Source organism: Eschscholzia californica, unplaced genomic scaffold (genome assembly GCF_041429995.1).
Source record: "Eschscholzia californica isolate CP2 unplaced genomic scaffold, dmEscCali1.0.p SCAF_2, whole genome shotgun sequence".
NCBI classification, from domain to species: Eukaryota; Viridiplantae; Streptophyta; class Magnoliopsida; order Ranunculales; family Papaveraceae; genus Eschscholzia; species Eschscholzia californica.
The window spans coordinates 59,798,844-59,808,834 of record NW_028238309.1 but is presented as its reverse complement, the minus strand read 5'-3'; the positions used below and the strand labels follow the sequence as shown (position 1 = coordinate 59,808,834).

At 34.9% G+C, this 9,991-nt stretch overlaps 1 protein-coding gene across 1 annotated transcript; it reads left to right on the top strand.

Annotated features, from left to right (window-relative positions):
- LOC147559742 (beta-glucosidase 42-like) lies at nt 1–4,017 on the top strand. Its single transcript, XM_086657868.1, has 13 exons — nt 1–113; nt 240–306; nt 391–461; nt 931–1,006; nt 1,213–1,287; nt 1,424–1,511; nt 1,948–2,173; nt 2,291–2,406; nt 2,539–2,753; nt 2,992–3,108; nt 3,187–3,286; nt 3,392–3,597; nt 3,716–4,017. The coding sequence occupies exons 1-13, from the start codon at nt 39–41 to the stop codon at nt 3,772–3,774; spliced, it is 1,491 nt and encodes a 496-aa protein (XP_086513994.1). The 5' UTR covers nt 1–38; the 3' UTR covers nt 3,775–4,017.
- The last annotated feature ends 5,974 nt before the right edge of the window (nt 4,018–9,991 follow it).

Below are 9,991 nucleotides of genomic sequence, written 5' to 3'. Positions count from 1 at the left end.
ATCATATCACAAATCCTTCAATTACCGGATATTAAGTAATGGCTCCTACTCAAGTCTCTCGTACTGATTTTGGCCGTAGATTTGTTTTTGGTGTTGGTAGTTCTGCTTATCAGGTAATCTCATATCTACATTCAATTCTATCATCAGTGTCAATACTTGCGTTCCCTTTTTTTCCCAATTATTGTGTCCATATTTGTTTCTAGATCACTTGTATCAAACTCACTAGAACCTTTTTCTAGGTTGAGGGAGCTACAAAGGAAGATGGGAGAGGTGATAGTATTTGGGATGTTTTTCCAAGTTTGCCGGGTACGCTTCTCATTTTTATCGAAATATTATCAGCCACTATCATTTGACAATAATGTCTAAAGTGATTATTGTGGTCTCGTATAGGTGGTACAGGGAAAAGGATAAAAGATGGAACCAATGCAAATATTGCAGCGGATCAATATCATCGCTACAAAGTATTATCAGTTTTCTTCTCGTGCAATTTTACTAAAATGATTTTCCAATAATTTCTTGAACAAGATAGAGCCATGGAGCAATGACTATTTATTCCAATAAGACAATATGGCCATTAATTGCCGTACCTTCTTATTTAGAGATAAACTTGTCTTAAGATCTACCTCAATACACAAACTCATTTTAAAGAGAACTTACATACGTATATTAAAAAAGTAATATTTAGGGCATATTAAAAAGAAAACCCTATAATTGTAGCTATATAAAGACCTGTAAGGCCATTCTAGCATGCCCAAAAGTCATTTTATACTACCTCTATTTTATTTGTTGCTTTAATTACACGAGATAAATCTTAACAATAAACTTCTTCTACTGATATTCAATGCTTTCATTGAGATTCAATCTCCACATCACGCCATAAACCATTACCCATTGTCAAATTATATGAACACACCTTTTTGTGCTATGCAGGAAGATGTAGACCTTATAGCTCAACTTGGATTCAAGGTTTATCACTTTTCCATATCATGGTGCCGTATTTTTCCTGGTATACATACTAAATATCCTCTTAATTTTCTACTTATGTACATACAATTTGTGGTTACTTGAAAAACAACTTTACCCCCACAAATAATATCAAAAGATAAGATAAAAAATATTTGTTGGATTGAAGATCGAGGCTAGAGTAGCACAATAAACTTTAAATTATCCTAATAAAGTTGTATTTACCCAATTCTTAATTAATTTTCGCAGATGGTTCAGGGGACACTGTTAATGAAGCAGGAATTACATACTACAAGAATCTGATTAATGCTATAATAAGCCATGGTTCTTGCTTCTTACTCCTATATAATTCCTAATTTTATTAAAAAGTCGTCGAGTCAATGCGTCAAAAAGCACAAAATATCTTAACCTTTTTCATCATGTATTCACAAGGTCATCATGTCACTCTAATATTATGCAGGAATGACACCATATGTGACATTATACCACTGGGATCTTCCTAACAAGCTTCAAACTTCGATGAATGGATGGTTATGTTCCCAAATTGTGTAAGTATATGAAAAACTGTGAAAGCGGAGTGTTAAGTTTGTGGTCATCTAACTCAAAATCAATTAGCAATGAGTGGAGATGACCTATATATTATATTCTTGGTTGCTAGTTATGTAGGACTATTCTCACACTATGTGGCGTGGTTAGCCTAACACGTGTTTTTTTTTGGATGACGTGGAGCACGTGTGGCTTTTAAGCCTATCACATGTGGGTCTGACACTGATACCATGTTAAATTTGTGGTCATCCGACTCAAAACCAATTGAAAATGAATAGATGTATATTATATGCTTGGTTGCTAGTTACCCCTTCTCCCATGTGGGACTATTCTCAAAGGGAGAGAGGTGGAAAAAGGATGCCGATCAACTATATAAAATATATACATTAATTAATATTAACGCCGCGGACAACTTTATTAATTCATTGACAACTATAGGGATCGCTTTACAAAATATGCCGACACGTGTTTCGCAAGATTTGGGAACAAAGTGAAGCACTGGGTCACATTTAGTGATCCACTTTCAGTTGCAGTAAAAGGATATGGTACTGGAAAGCATGCTCCTGCTAGAACTGAAAAGCCCCTTGAGTACCCTTATAGAGTTGCACACCATATGCTTAAAGCTCATGCTTCAGCTGTTTCCCTATACAAGCAGAAATATAAGGTATTCCATATATATACCCACATTGAATTTTGACGAAAATAGATTTTCAGTTCTTATTTGTATAATTAGCATATAACTGTTATAGATACATAACTATTGTTAATTTCTACAAATTAGGACACTCAAAATGGTGAAATTGGAATCGTACTTCGATTTGAATTGGCGCTACCTAATTCAGATAGTCTCGAGGACGAAGAAGCTGCAGATAGGAGCATGAGTTTTCAACTTGGATGGTATATCCAGTCACTAACTGATTATATATTTTGAAAACATTATGAATCCTCGAGGCTCCGATTCGGAACAAGACTAGTCATTATATATAAATACACATGTTTTTGTAACTTTTGAACTTTGTTTTCGTGAAGGTTTCTGGATCCAATATTTCAAGGGGCGTATCCCAAATCTATGCAAGAGAAACTTGGGGCCCGCCTTCCCACCTTCACTGAGGATGAAAAAGCAAAACTTAAAAATTCCTTGGATTTTGTGGGCATTTATCATTATAAATCGAGATATGTTGAACATGAAAAAAACAGCAGGCACAACAATTTGTTCGTTCGGGAGCAACAAATTAGAAGAATCAGTAAGTAAATTACCAATTCTCGTATTTCTTTCCACTTAACCTAATCCGCAAGTGAGTATTCAAGAAAAAGAATGTTATTTGGTCCGAGCTTCTTGGTTGAGCATAATCCGAAGGATGACGTGGCGTGTTCTGATTTGAAAGGAAGCACGCCACGGATATCCTAATAAATCGTAATTACAGGGCAAATTAAGCCTATTTCCTTGTAAACTAGATTATTTTATTGTGTTTAATTTTTCAGGTTTAAAACGTTTGAAAAAAGAAAAGCGGGACATTTTAGTTCTTGGCGGGACGCAAAAGGTTGTGAAACATGTATCACGTAAATACAGCAAATTGCCGATATATGTCATTAAGAATGGTAGGTATATAGATGAAGCTAGTCTCAAGCCACATTCATGCATTCAACTAAACCATAATATTTTATTTTGTAAACTAGGAGATGAAGATAGTGCACCAAATCCTCTATATTGGATGGATAGAAGGAGAGCTTGCTTGCATGAGCAAGACCTTATTTCATTACTTGGGTTCTTGCAGAAGTAAGTATTCTACAACTATATTGAATTATACAATATCATTTATTTAATTTCTTTAACGAAGAAGCCACAATATTAAAATGAATATACACGTACTTATATGGACAGGAATCCGGCAATAAATGTGAAAGGGTACTTTGTATGGTCATTCTGTGACAGTTTCGAATGGAACTCTGGTTACACCAAGCGTTTGGGTTTGTTTAATGTGGATAGTAAGACTGGATTCGTCCGCCATCCAAAATATTCTGCCATCTTCTGGTACCAGTTTCTCAGCATGGAGCGCCCGCTAGACCCTGACAATGTTAAATACATAGGTAAGAATTTGTAGATCCTAGTTTCACTTTTGATCCATCTTAGAAGTATATATAATTATTAATTTTTCATGTCATTTCTCATTTTAATTAAAATCTAAATTCAATTGAGGCACTTTAGACGTTGAAGATACCAAGGGTTCGGGTATTGGTGAAGATGGGAGTGATGATGAAGACTAAACCTCATAAAAGTCATGGTCATGATGTGGATCGCTTTATAAAGACGTGTTTAACTCGGGATTGTTTTCAATCAGCATTTCTGTTGCTTTTATTTTCGTACTGGAATTGTATTTGGACTTTTATTTTGATGTTTGGTTGCTGTGAACTTACGTTTATTTTGAATTATCAAATGCTTTGTTTTTGTTTGTCTTCGCGGCGATATTCGCGGACCATATGAATGAATTGCATTTCTCGTTTCTCTTCCTTTTTTTGTTGAGAAAGTAGTGTTGATGTTGCTGACTCACAAGCAGTGGCGGACCCAGAAATTTTATACTGTGGCGGCACTTTTAGTTATAATAAAAAAATTAAATTAAATTATCCAAAAATCTAGAAGTAATGTTAAAGCGAGAGCTTTTTATATCTTATAACTACACTGCCGACTAACTCGACGACTGCTAACTTGTGAGTTGCGTAAATTTTAATTCAAAAAGAAAGAGTCCTTTGGTTTTGAAAATGATCACCGCAACTTATGGTTGTAAAAAAGTTAAAAAACAAAAAAACAGTAGACACAATTTAGAAAAAAGATTCAAAATATAATAATAAATTATATATACAAAATATAACAATATATGTACAATTAATCTTACATGTGTTTGAGTTTTATAAAAAAAAAAAATGTGTAAATTTTATTTGAAAATAAAGAAGACCCTTTACGTCTTGAATAATGATTACCACATCTTATGTTTGTAAAAATGTTTTTTTAAGACATTTGACGGAATTTAGAAAAAAAATAGTCAAAATATAATAATTTATTTATATAAATGAATAAAAAAGAAGATATAATACTATATAGAAAAATGACTTTAACAAAGTTAATGGAAGCCAACATCGAATGAACAAAGGAAAAAAATAAATTAAAAAAGAACTGATTTATAAGTAAGGGTTGAAAAGGAAAAGAGCTAAACGCTAACTAATAACAGAAGAAGGGGTCCACCACCCTTTGGTGTAACGGTTGAACACCCCTCTTAAGCCCATGAGATCGAATCTCGATGGAAGCAGTTGCTATCAAGATTTATCCTATGTAATTTTGGCTATAAATACTGTAATAATTTGTCGGGCTTTAGGCCTCTTTGTTTTTGGACTTTAGGCCTCTTTCATTCTTGGTTTAAATTAGGCGGTTATCGTACTTATTACATCTTCATAATGCAGCAATGCCTTAACAACTAACGTAGATCGTAGTCGAGTTCTCATTCAAAAAAAAAAAAAACAAAGCAAAAAACAAAAGGAGCATAAACGAATTTAACCAAGAAAACTAAATAAAAGTGAAGGAGAGGCACTACAACTGCCAATTAAGACATCTTGCGGTCTTAGGGGGCCTGAACTTCTACCTTTACTTTATTAATTGCTTAAATTACATGGGATAAATTTTGATGGCAAACTACTTCCACCGAGACTCGATCCCAGGACCTTAATGGACTTAAGAGGGAGTGTTCAACCACTGTACCAAAAGGTGGTGGACCACTAATGTCCAATTACAAATATCCATTAATTTTATTTGGAAATTAGTGATGCTCTCGTCTTTTCCACTTAAAGTACAAAATAATCCACCCTTATTATATATATTATTTTTTCTATTCCTTTCATATACCTAACCTAACATAACACTCTAACTTCAATCTTCCCTTGAATTCCTAATGAATTTGTAAGTTCAATTAATAATTTCTCTTTACACATTTTGATTGCTCATTCAGTTAATCATTTCAATTTTTATTTGCATTCTTTGAATGTACACGATGTAAATTAATATAAAAAAAATAATAGATATCAAAAGGTCTTCTTCGGAATTTGTTACACTTGGAAATATCAATTTTAACTTAAATAGATAACAATTGAGAAACTAAAAATTGAGGAATTGGGTTAACCATCCAAAATGAGGGAAGAAATAGGTTTCCCATCCTAGGTAGCCAAAAAATGAAAGGCAGGTCCAAAGAGTCAGGTTGAGGGAAAAAATGACGAAATGGCCCTTGGAAAACAAAGTATTTACGGTTCATGCCATCGAAAATTACAAAATTGCCATCGAAATTTTCTCGGGAAACGATTTTTTTTTCTGAAAAAGAATCTGACAACCCTGTCCATCAGAATCTGTACTGTTCAAAAATTTACGGAATTGCCACCAAAAAATTCCCGGGAAACGAAATTTTTTTGAAAATTGTCTGACGCACCGGGAAATTATTTTATCTACTGGAAATTTTCTTTTGTACTAGACACTTTTGTACCGGGAGTTTTTTTGTGAACGGGAAATTATTTTATTTACCGGAAATTTTCTTCTGTACTAGACACTTTTGTATCGGGAATTTGAAATTTCGTTTGAAAATTTCAAATTTTCAAAAAAAAAATTGAATTTTCTTGTGTACGAAAAATTGTTTTATTTACCGGGAAGAGATGGTTTGCTGGGCGGGAATTTGAAATTTCGTTTGAAAATTTCAAATTTTCAAAAAAATTTGAATATTCTTGTGTACGGGAAATTATTTTATTTACCAGGAAGAGATGGTTTGCTAGGCGGAAATTTGAAATTTCGTTTGAATTTTCAAAAAAATTTGAATTTTTTGTGTACGGGAAATTATTTTATTTACCATCCAGTTTTTTTTGTCAGGAAGCGTCAGCATGTCTCGTCCAAGGGAAAGAGGGGGATAAAAAAAAAACCAGGAAACAATGAGTTGTCCTGACATTTCGACTAGAAACTCATTTTTTGGCAAGGTTGGATTTATTTTGGTTTTACCCCCCAAAAATTGGACCTTTCACTCAAAAATCCCTAAAAATTTTACTTAGAATTTTACGATTTTTATTAGACAAAAATGATGGTTATGAAGGAAAAAATGGGTTAATTCCGTTGTAGCCCCTAATTGTGACTAACTTACCGTTTTGGCCCCATAAATATTCAACATTTATTTGGCCCCAAAGATCAATTTTTTTCAGGAATTACCATTAGGGGCCAAAATGGAATTAATTCCAAAACTTTTTAAAAAGCATAAACGCCACCTCATCTCTCTATTTCTCATTCACCTCACCTCCTCTCTCCTCCATCTCATCTCTTCTTCTTCAATTCACTTCTGACAGAAAATCGCCGGTCGGCAACCTCACCTTATAAAAAAAAATTCTTCATCTTCTTCCTTTCTCTCTTTTCTTTTTTCTTTCTCTTCTCTCTATCCTTTCTCTCTCTAAACACTCCAACTAAGGGAACCCCTTCGCCGGAGGTTTTGTTCATCAGACCTTGAAGATCTGACGAACCAGAATTTTGAAGGCTTGGTTCGTCAGATCTGACATACCTTCGAAGGTTTGTTCACCACATCTCGAAAATCTGATGAACCAGACCTCCGGCGAAAGAGTTCCCCTTCGTTAGACAGTTTAGAGAGAGAGAAGAGAGAAACGAACAAGAAGAGAGAGAAAGGAAGAATAATAAGAGAGACAAAGGAAGAAGATGAAGAATTTTTCTTTTTAAGGTGAGGTTGCCGGCCGACGACTTTCCGCCGGAGGTGAGTTGGAGAAGATGAGATGGAGGAGGTGAGGTGGATGAGAAATAGAGAGATGAGGTGGCGTTATGTTTTTTTTAGAAGTTTTGGATTAAATTCCATTTTGGCCCCCAAGGGTAATTACGGAAAAATTTAGTCCTTGGAGGCCAAATCGAAATGTCGGACACTTATGGGGGCCAAAACGGTGAGTTGGTCACATATTGGGGGCCAAAACGAAATTAACCCAAAAAAGATTAGAATTGAAGATTCATTGTCAGAATATCGGTGAAAGTAACATTAGAACAAAGAGATATGAGAAACCGAAAAAAAAAGATATAAAAACAATCGGATATTCCGAGACGTGTGAAAAACAGGCCAGCTAGTTTATAAAGGAGGTGGTACATGAAGTGCGAATCAATCATGGTGTGGAAACAGAGGATAGCTTCGGCTGAAGCCAAAAAAATGTTAAGACCATTGGAATATTTTTGTCCAACGTATCATGAAACCAACAAAGAATTGTAAATGGTAGAGCCTGGAAGCAGGTCAGATACTTATTAACACATGCGGCGCATTAGATGTTACATAAGGTTCAGAGCTATTACGAGGGATTTAAATGGAGACGTCAGTGTAATGGCAGCATCAGTACTTATTCACAATATATATTGGTGCATGAAATGCAATGAGTTAAGCTCAGCCCTCAACCACTACAAAAATATGTCACATTTGTAACGGCGTTTTGTAACGGTTTTCGGTGAGACTGTTACAAAAATATTCTTGTAACGATTTTCCGTTACAAAAAGGCAAATTATGTTGGGGGCGTTCTTGGCGTCTACATTAGTGGTTAACTATTCTGTAACGGCTTTTATAGAATAATTGTTGTAAAAAGCCTATTGTAGCGGCCCTCTATCGTTACAAATACATTTGCCACGGAGTTTTTTTAACGGCTTATGTTTTTGTTGCAACAGCAAGCAGCCGTTACAAATAACTATTTGTAACGGACTTTCTCATATTTGTAACGCTTTTTGCCGTTACAAATGTGCCGTATTTTTGTAGTGAACTTGCACTCAACATAAGTAGGAGACATATTAAAATAACTACTGACTCAACATTAACTGTTGCTCTCTAATAAGAGCCGCAATCCCCTTGGCAGAACACAAGAATTGTCAGAGGAATTAAGTCACTATGGATGCAATCGGGAGATAAATTAGGCAGCCTACTATCTCTCGAAAGTGCGACTCAATTCGGTGACCACTGAAATGTCGTCGGTGGCAGTACCAGAAGACATACAAAAGATACTGAAGGATGATAAAATGGGTTAATTAGAATCTAAAATTGGTAGACTTACTTTTTGTTGTTACAATTTTTTTTCATTTGTGTTATTCTTATCTAGTATTTTCTGCTTTACCTTTTTTCTTTTTTCTGCTTTAACTTTATGTAAAGGGTATGGTCCTTCAACTCATTAACAATTTCATATAGAAAGTGTATATTAAGGGTTTAGGGATAGCTCTAATATACCATTGAATAGATGTATCTAGCAAATAGTTGCTTCAAAATGAATCCTCCTTGGATACATGGGTCTTGGTTTATGAATCTCATGTGAAGTGAATATATGTCAAACAATTAGTTCTTTCATTTTAACAACTATTTCTATGGTGTGATGATTTTAGTAGGATGGTTATAGATCAATGTTTAATTTTAAGGTTGTTTGATTTTTACCATCACGGTTTTCTCGCCGCCGAGCTCAACGTCTCAGATGACAATGATAATCTCCGGCATATTTCTCTTTATGTGGGCGATTTCTTGGACTCTATGCCCCACTTTGAGTTCAAAGTCATGTTGTTCTCTGGTTATTAATCGATAAGTCGATTTCTCTCTGTCTTGGCTTGATTCGGACAGAGTTTCCTTTCTCTAACTTTATAGAGAGATAAACTATTAAAGAATAAAGATAAGTCAATATTCCTTCTTTCGGGCTAACCGAGATAGGTGTTTAATGTAGTCGAGGCAAGAATAAATTCTCTTTCCTTAAGACATTTTACACCCCCGTAACAGTACCAAACGTTAGGGTGAATGCCTTCGGGATACAACGACTAACCTTTCAGAATTTTAAGATGGTACTTCTATATTCTGAAAGCGGGCGAACCTTTGTCAGTATTATGAGCTCTTTGACTGATGCGGATGATCTTCTAGATGCTTTGGAAATTCAGATTTCACTCGAGACTTCTTTCTTCCTTTTCCAGATATTCTAGTCTATCCAGAACCTCTAGAAAATACTTCTTTAATTAGATATTCTAGGCTAACCAGAACCTCTAATTGTTAGAAGGGAAGAGAAGAAGAGAATGAATTGAATTGATGTTCTAGACGACCTATGAAGAACTTCTTTCTTCCTTTTCTAGATATTCTAGTCTATCCAGAACCTCTAGAAAATACTTCTTTAATTAGATATTCTAGGCTAACCAGAACCTCTAATTGTTAGAAGGGAAGAGAAGAAGAGAAGAGAATGAATTGATTGAAAATTGGAGTGGATTTGGTTGGTTTATATAGGAGTTGAATGGATGCATAGTGTCTGTTGGGTTAAAAGACATATGTGTTCGGAATTAGGGACCAAACAGGAAGTATAACTGATTGTTGAAGTCGGTTATAATCTGGGACGTCGGATCTGGGTGAAAATCTCGGGTGGAACGCCCACCGTCAGATCAATACCGAAATGTGCCCACAGATTTGGATGCGCG

Bases quoted from the DNA above. Each gene is read 5' to 3' on its own strand.
- LOC147559742 (XM_086657868.1), top strand. From the start codon at position 39: ATGGCTCCTACTCAAGTCTCTCGTACTGATTTTGGCCGTAGATTTGTT. The intron at 114-239 runs GTAATCTCATAT...ACCTTTTTCTAG, and splicing joins TTGGTAGTTCTGCTTATCAG to GTTGAGGGAGCTACAAAGGA. The intron at 2,407-2,538 runs GTATATCCAGTC...GTTTTCGTGAAG, and splicing joins ATGAGTTTTCAACTTGGATG to GTTTCTGGATCCAATATTTC.